This window comes from Crassostrea angulata, chromosome 4, assembly GCF_025612915.1.
Source record: "Crassostrea angulata isolate pt1a10 chromosome 4, ASM2561291v2, whole genome shotgun sequence".
Taxonomy (NCBI): Eukaryota; Metazoa; Mollusca; class Bivalvia; order Ostreida; family Ostreidae; genus Magallana; species Magallana angulata.
The window spans coordinates 33844257-33859412 of NC_069114.1; the positions used below are offsets into that span (position 1 = coordinate 33844257).

General features: G+C 34.4%; 1 protein-coding gene and 1 pseudogene across 1 annotated transcript; one reads left to right on the top strand and one right to left on the bottom strand.

The window, feature by feature from the left end:
• Positions 1-4589: 4589 nt before the first annotated feature.
• LOC128181980 (uncharacterized) lies at positions 4590-5999 on the bottom strand (annotated as a pseudogene).
• A 1851-nt stretch (positions 6000-7850) lies between these two features.
• On the top strand, positions 7851-9909 carry LOC128181982 (uncharacterized). Its single transcript, XM_052850567.1, has 6 exons — positions 7851-7951; positions 8046-8098; positions 8188-8343; positions 8913-9015; positions 9159-9199; positions 9301-9909. Exons 1-6 carry the CDS (start codon positions 7854-7856, stop codon positions 9636-9638), a joined length of 789 nt encoding a protein of 262 aa, XP_052706527.1. The 5' UTR covers positions 7851-7853; the 3' UTR covers positions 9639-9909.
• The last annotated feature ends 5247 nt before the right edge of the window (positions 9910-15156 follow it).

Consider the following 15156-nt stretch of genomic DNA (forward strand, 5'->3'; position numbering starts at 1 on the left):
GGCTGAATGGACCATGGCCGTTTAAGTGAGGGAGCCGAGGCATCAATATATAGCCTTGTATGGCATCCCTAAAAATGCAAAAATGGTGAACCCTGGGAACAGATGTTCACAATTACATACTGTCAAGATAAGCACATATTAGTTATAACCAAGTCCAATGATACTACTGGTAAGCCTAAAAGCCGCCACGAGACTATGCCAATTGATATGGCATAGTCTGCGCCACCAGGAGTAAAAAATAAATAAGCGCCACCATCTTCACAGAAAAATGAACTTTAGATAAAAATAAAAAGGAAATCAGCAAAAGGTTAACAAGTGATCAAATACTGATCACTGTCAGATACATAACAGATGTGCATCATAGGCAAGATCATTGTCTGCCAATATCAAACTGACTTGGTATATAAGTGCAAATAAGTCAGGAGCAATAATGTGACTGAGACTATATCCCTTTGACTCATTCCACTAGCCCATGCGTTTGAAGCTGCTCCAATGCAGAAAGAATGAGTCTTATACATTTTGGTGTCCAAGCCTAGCATTCTAATAGCCTTGTTAAATACCGATTCTGCTTTATATCTGGTTACTGGATAGCCAGACAAATGAATGAAAAAGGCTCCATGGGAATTTGGTCTTAAAGTTGCATATTTATTTAGATGTTGGATAGGGCAGATTGGGCTAGAGGACACTGAAGTGATTGTGGCACCCTTTCCCTCTTGATCAGTTTTGGAGTGTTCTAGGGTTATAATGACTGAATTGCTGGTTGATAACCGAACATCACCTACTTGTATTGCATGACCTGGTTTTACTTTTGAATCCTGTACTAGCTCCCCTATTCTATAATATCCAAAAAATGCTGTGCCTAAAAGTGCACTGAATAAAATTGATTCATAGTTTGATAGGCAAACCTGAGGAAGAACAGAAAAAGACCATAAAGGATGCTGTTGGTTATGGGTTTGCGATTATCAACTCTTGTGTTCATACGACTAAATCCGACCAATACCTTTTGTAATATAAATGATTTTGTTGTGTCCAGAAAACCTCGGATAAATAAATTTAACCTTCAATGGTGAAATCGTATTATCAAAGATGAAAATTAAAATAATGGAAGTGCCAGTATACCCAATAAATAATAAAAAAGAAGAAATAGCTAGTTCATACTGTATTCTTTTTATTGGCTGAATGGACCATGGCCGTTTAAGTGAGGGAGCCGAGGCATCAATATATAGCCTTGTATGGCATCCCTAAAAATGCAAAAATGGTGAACCCTGGGAACAGATGTTCGCAATTACATACTGTCAAGATAAGCACATATTAGTTATAACCAAGTCCAATGATACTACTGGTTAGCCTAAAAGCCGCCACGAGACTATGCCAATTGATATGGCATAGTCTGCGCCACCAGGAGTAAAAAATAAATAAGCGCCACCATCTCCACAGAAAAATGAACTTTAGATAAAAATAAAAAGGAAATCAGCAAAAGGTTAACAAGTGATCAAATACTGATCACTGTCAGATACATAACAGATGTGCATCATAGGCAAGATCATTGTCTGCCAATATCAAACTGACTTGGTATATAAGTGCAAATAAGTCAGGAGCAATAATGTGACTGAGACTATATATGTGTCATAGCACAACTATGGCCCAAACTCTCCCAATTTTGGTGACACATTTTCAGTGGGTTTTGTAATGAAGGTCTGCAAACGTTTACCTTGTTGGAGGCGGTACAAGAAAAATTGGTTACCAAGTTCAGAGAGATGAACTCCGTCAGGGGCAAACAAGTGCGGACAATCAATCTGAATTTCTGGATATCGAATATATTTCCCCCCTGTGCGGATTAAGGCGGTTGCAACAAAACTGTTTAACCGTTTTCTGACCATATCCATTGCTTCTTGGTCAACACCGCCTCGCCAGTGCTGGCGGGGAAGTATCTTTGACCAAACCAAAACGGTGTCGGGCAACAGCTTGGCCAAACTGACCAAGGTGTTGTTGATTTTTAGTCTTAAATCAACAGACTTCTCACCTTTATCACCCGGTATGTTATTGCCCCCAAAGTGCAATATGAGGAAATTGGGTGGGTCCTCTACGTTTAGTAAACACTTTCCAGCATGATTTCGGCATGATTTCCCCCCATTTCATCCCATTCTCACCCTGCCAGAAATGTGTTGCCCGATGCCTTTCTAGCTCGAGGTGAGTTTGAAATATTGAATGCCTTGTCTGACAAAAGGCTCTCTTAATAATGGACGAACCCACAATCCAAATTCTAGTATCTACAAATACAAAATTAATTGAACGAGAAATATTTACACACACATTACGTATTCCACAATAGTTTGTTAGTTTATGTCTAGATATGACATACAACAGCTACTATTGTAACCCTGATGTGAAATAAATAAAAACAGGGCAGCGTGACAATAACAAACTAAATTGTATAACACCTTAAATGCACAATATAAATGCTAGCAAAATGCTTAACTTCTGATGTACCTATACATGCAACGAGATTTCCAACGCCCATTGCCCGCAATATCCCTTTGACTCATTCCACTAGCCCATGCGTTTGAAGCTGCTCCAATGCGGAAAGAATGAGTCATACATTTTGGTGTCCAAGCCTAGCATTCTAATAGCCTTGTTAAATACCATTTCTGCTTGATATCTGGTCACTGGATAGCCAGACAAATGAATGAAAAAGGCTCCAGGGGAATTTGGTCTTAAAGTTGCATATTTATTTAGATGTTGGATAGGGCAGATTGGGCTAGAGGACACTAAAGTGATTGTGGCACCCTTTCCCTCTTGATCAGTTTTGGAGTGTTCTAGGGTTATAATGACTGAATTGCTGGTTGATAACCGAACATCACCTACTTGTATTGCATGACCTGGTTTTACTTTTGAATCCTGTACTAGCTCCCCTATTCTAAAATATCCAAAAAATGCTGTGCCTAAAAGTGCACTGAATAAAATTGATTCATAGTTTGATAGGCAAACCTGAGGAAGAACAGAAATAGACCATAAAGGATGCTGTTGGTTATGGGTTTGCGATTATCAACTCTTGTGTTCATACGACTAAATCCGACCAATACCTTTTGTAATATAAATGATTTTGTTGTGTCCAGAAAACCTCGGATTCTGCAAAAATATGATATTCCTGCAATATATGGTTTGACTGTGCTTGATGAGAATTGTTTAAATGAGAGATACGCTACAAAATGGATCAAGTCATTAGGGTTTGGTGGGCAAGTTTGATTACGTTCATAAGCATGGCAAAATAAATTAAACTGATGAACTGCTGTCATTTATAATTTCTTTGTGTTTTCAGACAAGGAACAACTTAGCAATTCTTGTGCTCGATATTGTAGATGAGTCTGAGGAATGAGTCTGGAACAGTCGATGGGGGCTGGTCTGCTTCTGGAAAGACATGTCTGAATCTGTTCCACTGCAGACGAGAGAGAGAATCAGTTTCAACTTTTTTGAACTCCTATGATATGCTGCCCTTTACATTGAATATTATGCACAAGTCCCTCCAGGACTAACAATCTTAAGAGAATCATGACTCTGGTTGATTTGGATGTTTTAGTATTTAAAATGGTAACAAGTGCTTTATTATCTGTGTGAAGAATTACTCTCTTTCCCACCAACTCCTTACCCCAAATAGAGAATGCCATTGCTATGGGAACCAATTCTAAAATTAGGATGTCCCTAAATATGCATGCCCCTTTCCAGGATTCAGGCCATGTTAAAAAGGCCCAATGAGTTCCAAAAATAGCCCCACAACCTAGGTTTTCAGAACCAGCACTGTCTGTGAATAATTCTAACTGGAAGTCACTGGCCCAGTCTACCTGCTTATAAGAATTTATATAATTAAATGACTCCAGGAACAAAAGCCACATTTGTATATCTTGCTTCATTTCCAAAGAAACTCTACGTTTGTGATAAGGCTTGCTAAGCCCAGCTGTGGCATCAAACAAGCGCCTTACGAATGCTCGGCCTGCTGGAATACCTCTAATGCAGAAATTAAGTAGGCCAATTAGTGATTGGATTTCACTAAGGGTCACCTTTTTACGGTAAAGAAAATAGTTAAATTGATGACGTAATTGACCCAATTTGTCTAAGGGAATACTAACCGTCTCTGCAACTGTATCGATTTCGAGTCCTAAAAACACTAATTCTGTTGTAGGACCCAAGGTTTTGTCATGGGCTAGTGGCACCCCTAATTCATCACAAAGACTGGTAAATTTTGACACTAGATAATAGCATTCCTGAGTCCCAGAAAGACCTGCTAGTAGAAAATCATCAAGGTAGTGCACTACGTTATAATAATGACACAGAGTTTTTAATACCCATTCCAAAAGGAAGCAAACTTTTCAAATATAGCACAACTTACTGATCACCCAAATGGCATACACTTGTCAATATAAATGTAATTTATCTTGTAACCCAGTACCTGAAATTAAAATCAGATGGATGAACCGGACGTAAGCGAGCAGCACTCTTGACGTCCAAACGAGCCATTAACGCACCTGAACTTAACTTTTCTAACATTTCAAGGGCTTCTTCAAAAGGGGTATATCTAACTGAACAATACTTGTGATCAATATAATCATTCACACTATCACCAGCTGGGTGAGACAAATGATGAATTAGGCGGAAAGTACCATCCTTCTTTGGCACCATACCTATCGGGGAAAGTCTAAGGTTATGAAGTGGAGAGTAAGGGAAAGGTCCAGCAACCCTGCCCATATTTATTTCTTTGTTAACCAATTGTATGGCTTCTGTGGTAAGTAACTTTAGAGACTTAAGGTTGTTACAGTTGTATGGCCGTCTAGGACCTTCATCACATAATTTAAAACCAAATTGAAACCCCTCTAGTAATTCAAGGGCATTTTCCCTATTAGGGTATTTTGCCAAATATTTGGATAATGCTGGGACTTTAATGGGAGTGCAAGCAACGTTACTGACGTCTAGCATGCAAGGGAAGGGGGGTTCTGTTACTGTTTGTGGCTGGTTTGACTGGTGACTGAGGACGCCAGGTTGATTGGAAGTTTCCAGATCTAAAACTCTAGGAATTTCGAGTAGTGTTTCTACACATTGTGTATGGGTGGGGCTGTGAGCATAATATACACAAATGGATATAAAGACAATTTTGCCTTGAACATGCGCCCCTGTAATTAAAATTATAGCATTTCAGAGGCTGGGGTTGGTTTACCAAATGCTGTGGGGAAGGTGCGCTGTTGTACATGTAAAGCAGCCATAGCTCCTGATCCACTATAGCAAATTACATTGAAGGATTGCACTCTTTTTCCTAAGTTTGAATTGGATGTCATAATCGCGCCACCCCAAACCATTGACCAGATTTGCCCCAAGCCGTATTGTGTGAATATATTTAAACAGGGTTGAAATTTCTGTGGGATGAGCCAAAGCAGAGATGGATGCATAAACAAGGAAAGCATCCGTCCAGACCTGAATATCAGTGATGGGTCTTAATTTGGATTTAGCAGATAGAGCCAAGCTGCCATTTTGAAATGAGAAATACTTTGTACCATCATTTGGGTCAGTTTCGGTTCTATTGTTTATCAAAGATGCCAAATTACCATATTCCCCATTAGTAATTTTAATTTTGACATTGTTGGGTACATTATGTCCAGTTCATTATCGTAACTGGCTACACGTGCATTCAAAAGTTCAGAACCAGACTGAGATGTACCTTCTTCCTGCGACTGAGGACACCCTCTGTCTTTTAAGATGATGGATATCCGCTCCGCCAGGTCTTGCAGTTGGTGAGGAGGTAGCGGCTCCACAGGGGGAGTTTCCTGTGCACCAAGTGTGTAAGAAGGACCAGGGATGGACTGGGGCAGTTCAGGTGCCAGATTCATCTGAACTTCAGGATGATCAGTAGTCGAAGGGGATGAAGGAGGCTCTAGGAGAGGCGGTTGCTTCCCTGCTCGTTTCCGAGGTTGATAGGGTTGGCTCTCGCTGCTCTGTGTTTTTCTCTTCGGCATTTCTTTTCGTTAAAATCTTCTGCTTTGACTGTCTTTTACATGCAAGTCTCGAAGTGTAGCCAGGTAAGGCCTTGTATTGCCTGGGTGAATAGTATTCAATAGTGATATAAATACTTTTAATTTTGATTTCTTTAAACAAGGTAAAAGTGGACTAGTGTCACATGATATTTCATTTAAACCGGAGTAAAGACATGGGGCCCAATGAGGGAATATGTGAATACATACCATTCAAATGTAAATTTCTCCGTTAAGAAGTCAAAGCTTGGTGGACCTTGTACTGCATAGGTCCAGGTAAGTAGAATAAGGCGGACCCTATTTATGACCCATTCTGTAAAAGCTGTGTGACGGATAGTCACCAAACACCTACAACAGCTACAAGTACATGGACCAGTATAAAACAGAATTCTAGAATTGAATAATCCTGTACACTTAAAATGATTCAAAGAACTATGTGTCTCAATTGACATTAAATATCTGCTGTCGAACAGTAAAGTAAAATAAAAGTTAAGCTTACTGCATAATATTGTGGCCTTTGCAGTGCCACGACCAATATAATGATTAGGGAAGTTTGAACATGCTAGTACTTTCTTACATTAATAATATTGTTACAAATAGCTAATCTTTGGGAGAATTTGTCTTTATAAGAAACATCCTTTTTTACTGTATACAGGGTTATTTTCGCCCCGTGTTAGTTTCGCCCTTTACATGTTTTAGAAACCAATTTGTTTCAAATGATTGATTCAAATATGGATTGCATAATATTAAAAATAAATTTACTGCAAGACATACTTTCAATAAAAAAAAAGGAAACCCATATATTTTTCTTTGATATTAAATACGTCAAAGTTTTCAAAAAGTGGTAACAACATTATCATCTATCTACAGGCGTTTGAAATGTACTCATTCAAAATAATGCGACGTAGTCCCTTGCAAATATATATCAAGAAAGTTTATTGCAGCTTGTTTAAAGAATATATACGTATTTGTAAATGATTATTAAATATTCCGTTTTAAATAACAAAACTCAATGACCGAAAAAACCTTTTAAAATGATCAAATTGACCCGATAAATGGAATTTACTAAAAATAAAAAATGAAACCAACAAATATACATAATGATGTTTGTGATTAATTTGGTTTTCATTATCACCTATCTTCCCATCCCTTTACAACAAGGAAACATTATTAATGATGTTTATATTAAAAGAAAGAATGGGGGTACCGAAAATCGACCCCTCCTTCGTGATGATAATATTGATGACAATAATACTGCCAAAACAATGAAAGGTCATGTTCATTGATATTTTTTTTCAAAATAATTGTTAGGCATCATGAAGAATTATGATGAAAACATAAAAACGATTCTTTTAGACATGTTGTAGTAAAAACTGACTTAAATTAATAATCATATCATGCATATACATGTACTTACTGCATATATATGTATATTCACAAGGAAGTACACCCCGGACGTACAGTGTTAAATGCAAAGGCTTGCATCCGCATCATTATCCATATTAAATATTGTTCAACATAGGAAATAAATTGGACATAAATTCACTTACTCAAAATCATGCCCACATACCAATTTTTGAAAGATATGGTGTTTACAAACTGTTTTGCATAAAGCAGTACATCATTGCACAAACAGGTTTAAAGTAAGATAAACATTAAAAGTTTAGGTTCAAGAAAATTGTTCATAAATAGGCGAAGCTAGAAAACGTGACAAGCGTATATATGTTAGCTGTAATTTTAAACAGTGAAATAATTTCCTCAAAACAAAAAGTTTTAAGTTCCTCATCAACAAGTTTCCATATCTATTGTTGCCACTCAATGAACGATTCAAGATAAGTCATGTATATATCGTATATATTACAATTAACTCTTCTAGAAGCAATGACTAGTATTTCTGTTTCACAGAATCCAGGAATATGTTCAAATGTGTCTGATGGGTATGTACAAATCAATACACTTTTTTCAGGTACTTCATCAATAAATGATTAATAATGTTTTTAAAATTATATTTTTGTATTAATTTTGTTCTAGAGAACCTTTAGAGTGCTGTCCGAATTATCGACTAGTCGGAAGCTCTTGCCAAGGTAAATCACAAAAAAATCTTTGAATATTAAGGTTTGATATAACCGACAAGCGTGTCAGTTTTATTTCTTTGCATCTCATTTAAATTTAGAATGTTTCGCCGGATCTCGAGGGGTAAACTGTGCAGAAGATTGTGCTCATGGGTTTTATGGAAGACTCTGCAGAGAGAGGTGTTCCTGTGATCCATGTAATAAAGTCTACGGATGTCAAAATGCGTCAATTGGGATCAAGTACAGTACAACAGCAGGTATAGATATACGTAAATATTATTTGAATTGACATTAAATAGAATTGTAATGTTTTGATTAACCCAGAATACAGTGTAACATTTTCTTTAAATACAAAGGTATTCTCAAAACTTTAAAATCTAATAAGAAAGCAAATATTCTTCGACTTCTAAAAAAAACTTAATTTATTTTTTAAACGTACATGTCAGTATCATGTCTAATTGAAGAATGAGCATGTGACCTTAAGCTTGTGGCAAAATGAATAAAGTATGTCGGTGGACTCAACTGAAAACGCTTCATATCAATTTTGTTCACTTAATTACAGAATTCAAACTATTCTCTCTTTTTTGACCTTATAGGAAATTTTGAATATGTACTCAGATTAACGGCGACCCCGTCTACTTTTTCATAATGATAATAAAATCTTTTGATATAACGTCAAAAAAATCAAAATTACTGTCAGATTGATTAAAATAATGACAATTCTAACAATTAGAGAGGATTTTTTAATGTGTTATATTATAAAATAAACTGTTTTAACTCTTGTACTTACATGTATATTAATTAAAGAGTAACTACTTTCTTTTAGAACAAGATCCTACGAGGTATCACTGGCTTTCAATGTTAGCACTGTCATCGGGTGGTTTTGCAATTTGTTTCATTTTATGTCTTACCATTGTTTGTATATTCAGGTATGTATCCATATCATTTGTCATATTTTTTTTTATTTTGACGCGTTCAATTATCAATAATATCTATGTGTTTTTCAATTCGAAATATCATAACATATTTTTTTCAAAAAATGTATATGAATATGTATTTGATCTCGAAATAGATGGAACATGACCACAAGGACATTTATTCTTCCCAAACACGGTAATAAATTTGTTTTCTCATTCATTCCTCAAAGTATGTGTTTCATAATTGCATTATTTTTGTGTTGTAAAATATCAGTTGATCTAAATTTCTTTCAACAGGTACTCCACATGATAATCTCCCTGATATTTGTCGATATAATCCATTGCAGAGGTTAAGTAAAGTTGAAGCATCTGATGCAAATAGTAGAGAAAAAGTTTATCAAATTAACAGTTGTCAAACTGTGGGCCCTTTTGTCATGACAAAAGCAAATAAAACAGATTTTCAAGATGTCTATGGTCATATTGATCCAATGGAAGGATGTTACAATATCCTTAAACTCAAAGTTTTGGAGGAAAAAGATGTTGCTTATGTTTCAAAATCTTGCGTATCTCTTCAAAATGAAAATTACTACATGAAAGCAGAAAACACAATATATACAACAACATCAAAGATATGAAGCAACATTGATGCCGATGAACTTATGTCCAAAAATTTGATAAAGGAGAAAAATGAAACACCTGAAAGATTTCTTTCAAATTTTTAATCGTTCAAAAGAGAGACACAGTAACAAAAGGACAATATTAAGGTACAGCTTTATTTAATCAACAAAGCTGATACAGTATGTGCTTGACGAATGCTAGTAATATTGACAGATGCGTTGCAGTGTATAATTTTAGAAGGAACTTGTTGCAAGTTTGTTCACTTTTATTATTTCAAACGCATTTGAATTATGAAACATCTTGCAAAAACAGAGTGTCATTTGTGATTAAATCAGTAGACACACGTCTATTTGTCAAAATGTAAAAAAAAAAAAGTGTCACATTTTCTTTATTATAAAGATAATAATACTGAAGAGTTAATTTTTAAATGACATAATAAATGATTTGCAAGTTATTGTATTCCCATGTTCCGTCTTGGTGATCTTTTTAAATGTAATGTAATAAGCAACCAACACTATATCCAAAACTATTTTGTTGACATAAATCTTCCTAGTCCAATGTCACTCATCATTGCGTGTTATTGGACAAAGGAACACAAACAAACAAAAATACAAAATATGATAAACCAATGAGCAAAAAAAAAAATATATGTGTTTGATATTTATTGCTAAGGAGATACAAAGTGAAACGTCAGCGACAAGCGTGGCAAAATTATGGAAAATTTGAAAGTTAGTTTTACATGTAACATACTGAAAGATTTCATTAAAATTTGGCTTGATTAAATCTTAATAAGAATATTTGTTCTTTAGTGTTAATAAGTCAGGTACTTCCTTTACTAAATCAAAATAATTTCTTTTTCACTACACTATGTTTAGGTTCACTTTGCAATATGGGAAGTCCTGCTTTATTATAATTAGTAAATGAGCAATAATAAGTGACTATTTAAAAAGGAAAGGTCATGATTCGAGCTGAAAATTGCTTGTCTTTTTCCATGTATAAGATGATTCACAAGGGTATTGCCAATAGCAGCCATAATTTAAATTACTGTTTTTGATTGATTTTTCAACAGTAGACTATATTATGTAAAAAAAAAATGTCTCGTGTCATATTATTGTTTACGTTTATTAATTACACTTGTAGAAGTTATGTTACAAGCAGATTTTCCCCTTGATAGTTTGTTATAAACATACGATGGATATATACTATACATAACAATACAAAAACAACATATTATGTTTGTCCATTCAAAATGTGTTACTTCTTTACGTACAGGGAATGTTTAAATAAAATGGATCTTTTTGATCAAACAATAATGCAACACTATCTGCCGTGATGGATGGTTATGATTTTTCTTATAGATACTTTTTATTTACTTGTCGCTCATTTGTCCAATCCTGGAGCCAGTTGCAAGTGGCGTAAATTTTTAATGTGTGCTGATGAAATTTTCCTACGTCAGTGAAGAGATTCAAAAAATTTAAAAAAACAAAAACAAAGGACAACTACTGTGGTTTCATTAATATCCGTGGGCATCAATTTTCGTGGATTTAATGATATTAACAGTTTCAAGGACACGTAAATTCGTTGTTCACGATCCTATCAATACAAAATTCAAGTAGAAATTGCACTTCAATGAACATTAACTTTCGTTGATCAACTTCACAACGAAATCCACGAAATTGGTATTCAACGAATATGGATGAAACCACAGTTGTCCTTTGTTTTTGTTTTTTTTGTTTAAAGTTTTTAGAATCTCTTTAAGTTTTCATTGCGTATGCTTATCACTTATTAAACTGAAAATAATAAATGTGTCTTGCATATAAGAAGGAAAATGGTATTACTAATTAAATATCACAGGACTTTTTTCTTCCTTCCTGACGTGGTAAAGTTGATTTTCATGAATTCCATTTGATCAATGACGCTCTTCTATATTGTAAAATGAAAATGTTTGCTTTAATGCTTAAAGATAAAAAGTATTAAGATTCTTTTGTTTCTGAAAAGAGAATACCTGCAAGTACATGTACATAGGCTCATTAAAAGACAGTTTTGTTTTTTGGCTGTAATTTATGAATAAACAGTGCACCTTGCAAAGAATGTTGCAACTGCACTTGATATTAATGCTCAGTACACTTATAAATATTTAAAGTATATTAGCTTACACAAACACCATTTTCCTCTTTGCCATTTAAAAAGATAAAAAAAAATTGCAATTCATTCAGAGTTTTGTTTTGGTCAAAGTTTTAATAAAAAGACATAGCAAACCCTACTCATTGACCCTATTCTTATTATCATATGCATGTAAAAGAGAAAGCAGCAGGCAGTGCGACGAACTGCAGCCTGATACTGTAAGCTCTTAGAGCAATACCAGCTAGATGAAGAGAAAATTTGTAGAGAGACCCGTGCAGAGCTAAATATCCTTTTAAAAAATCTTAAATCGGACGTTTTTACACATTCAGGTGGCCACGATTCAGTTTCACGTCAGAGTTATCCGCCAAGAGAGATACTCCTAAACAGTTAATTCTCATCTAGAGAAATTTCTTTTTGTCATTTTAATTTAAAACATACTTTTCGGTTGTGGCTTGGTTCGATTAATGAACATCTTTTTGCATTAATATTTATTTCATGTCAAGTTCTCTTAACACCTTGTTTTCCTCGAACTTCTTAGACAATTGCCTCATTTGATCTTCGTAGTCTACTTCTTAGCAAGTCAACACACCCTTTCTTACTTTTGGCAAAGTGTTAGTCAGGTCTTGTCATGATTTTTTCTATATATGTCAGGATCTCTTTTCAACATTAATGTCATTTAATAATTGATAATGTGACGAGTTTTGTTTAACATAGCGACTTATCTATTTCTTTCTTACTATCATTATCATTATGATTATTTTAATTTCAAACGCGACTTCTACAAAACAACAGCGATAAATTAATCATGAATTAAAAAATATACATATTTAAAAGTATTAAGAAAATTCTAAGATTTCTCAGTTAAAACGCCCCCGTTAGCGTCTCAGGTTTCAGTACACGGCTAAAAAAAGTTATGTGTACGGAGCTTTTCTATTGCAGCATGCCCGGATGATAACGTTGAAAAATTGCGCGAGGTATTCCGAGTGACTGTAAACATTCCCCATTATAATCCCCACAAATTAAAAAATCTGTTTTCGTTTCTTTGATTTTTTGCGTCAATAAAGATACCTGTACCTAGGAAATTTTCCCTTTCATCGGTTTCAATTGCACTTCTTTCACAGGTATGTGATTTTTTTTAATCTTCCAAATTGCGTCATAATTATCTTGAGACATACTTTAGAACACATGGCTGCAGTAAGGAGATTATATAATTCAAAAAATATGGATTGAGTGCTCATATTTACATTTTTGTAACTTCTTTTCTTGTTTGCAATTGTTAATTATTCCTCAAAAATACTGTATTATCCTGAAGGTAATGCAACAGCTACAAGCATGATCTTTGATTTTCGATTGTGACGTTGCACTTTCACAGCGTTCAACGTTTGTGACTTCACAATCAGACTTGTATTTAACTTTTAAGTGCACAGTATGTCTTATGGTGTTAAATCTGCAATTGCTTTCCACACACTATACGTGCAAAATATGTGAAATGTAAATATATGTGTAAATACAACATTTTTACATTTGTCCTTCAATATTCTTGCAAAGGTTAGAATAATGTAATTTCCTCATACGTTAAGTTCCTCTTCAATGAGTTTTATAATCCTGTTAACACTATCTAGATTAATAAATGCGATTCCTAACATTAGCTTGGCCATGTATAAACTGTTTATACATTTAATTACCATTTTTTCAAAAATGAATGGTATTGTTGTATCACAGAACCCAGGAATATGTTCGAATATATCAAATGGGTAATATGTAATATTGAATGATTTTCGCGTATCTTCTGACTTTGAGAATGAAGGTTGTGGTGTTTTCAGATATAAAATATGTGGATTTTGATGTGTTTCTAGAGAACCTTTAGACTGCTGTCCAAACTATCGAATTGTCGGGACAAACTGCGAAGGTATTATATACAGGTTTATTTTAACATAAAAATGAATTGTATCAAACAAACAGCATGTTTAATTCTGCATCTCGTCCTTGTACAGAATGCCTGCCCGGATCTCGAGGAGTAGACTGTGCAGAAGCTTGTGCTCCTGGGTTTTATGGAAGACTCTGTAGAGAGAGGTGTTCCTGTGATCCATGTGATAAAGTGTACGGATGTCAAAATGTTCCAAAAGATTACACGCACAACAGATCAGCGGGTATATATCTTTGTACTTTTATTCCGGAGAGAGTAATTAAGGCTTTAGAATATTGAGCCTAATCATAAATTTGTTGTAATTGCTTGAAAAACGATTGATTTTACATCTGGCATTGAGTGTTTAATTAATGAAGTACATATTCAAGTACATAAGTTTATTGAAAGATACTTATTATTTTTCAAGTGAAATTCATTAGTAAACATGGAACCGTGTAAAGAGAGAAACATTTTGCTATTGCTCGATATAAATGTTCATCTCATCTAATAAATAAAATTTTATTAACTTACACAGATGTGATTTTCTTTTTTGCCGTTCAAAAAGATTTTAAAATTCTTTGAGTTACAAGAGTTTCGCTTGGTCTAAAGTTTAATAACAAAAACATTAACCAGACCATATCTACCAACTTTATTTCTATGTATACCACTATATCAAAATAATAGACTCGAATTTTTAAGCTTCAATACCGAGAAATCACTCAATCATAATGTATTTTGTTTTATATAATTATTTTAAATATTATTGGTACTTGAAGATTACCAATTTGATTTTATTTTTTCTTAATTAAGCTTCGCTGATTAATAATCAACGAAAATTCCTTTTAAAAATCCGGAAATCATCAGGACGTTTTGGATTTTACAATCTTGCGCATGCGCATTACATTCACGCTAAATCACGGACGGCCCTTTAGTTTATGTTTCCACAATATCACATTTGCATGGATAAACTCAGAAACGATATTACAAGTACGCGTAAATTTTCATTGAAAATTTGTCATATATTTTGTTCATAAAAGGAAATACGGGAGATAATTATAACTGTGCATTTAATATAATAAATCCCGAGAGTTCCGAATATCAAAATGGTGTGTAAATTCGAAGAGAGTAAAAATGTCGGTGAAAAAGTGTTAGATGAGAGGTACACGTATTTACAGTTTTTAAATGGTTTGTTATGAAAAATTTGACTGTTATTTTCAATGCAGCTGCATTTTAATTGTTTCCAAAATCGTTTCGGAGCGATTCTGCAATTTTTTGCAACATTACGGGTATATGGGATGCATTTTAACTGTCGTGAAGGTCTGTTCCGAGACACAGTTAGATTATTCTAATTAAGCAGAGGGTAGTGAAATTAATAGCATTATTGTAGGCTTAAAGCTTGGTTATATAAATGTCAACAATATACGGTGTGTCGATGTATCTGTTTCTTAAATGTCCGATATCATATGCAATGTCAACCCGTGTTCGCACGGGTCAACGTCTAGTTA

Coding starts and splice junctions, on each gene's coding strand:
- LOC128181982 (XM_052850567.1), top strand. CDS start 7,854: ATGTATATATCGTATATATTACAATTAACTCTTCTAGAAGCAATGACT. Junction 9,016..9,158: donor ACCATTGTTTGTATATTCAG/GTATGTATCCAT, acceptor ATCTCGAAATAG/ATGGAACATGACCACAAGGA. Junction 9,200..9,300: donor ATTTATTCTTCCCAAACACG/GTAATAAATTTG, acceptor TTCTTTCAACAG/GTACTCCACATGATAATCTC.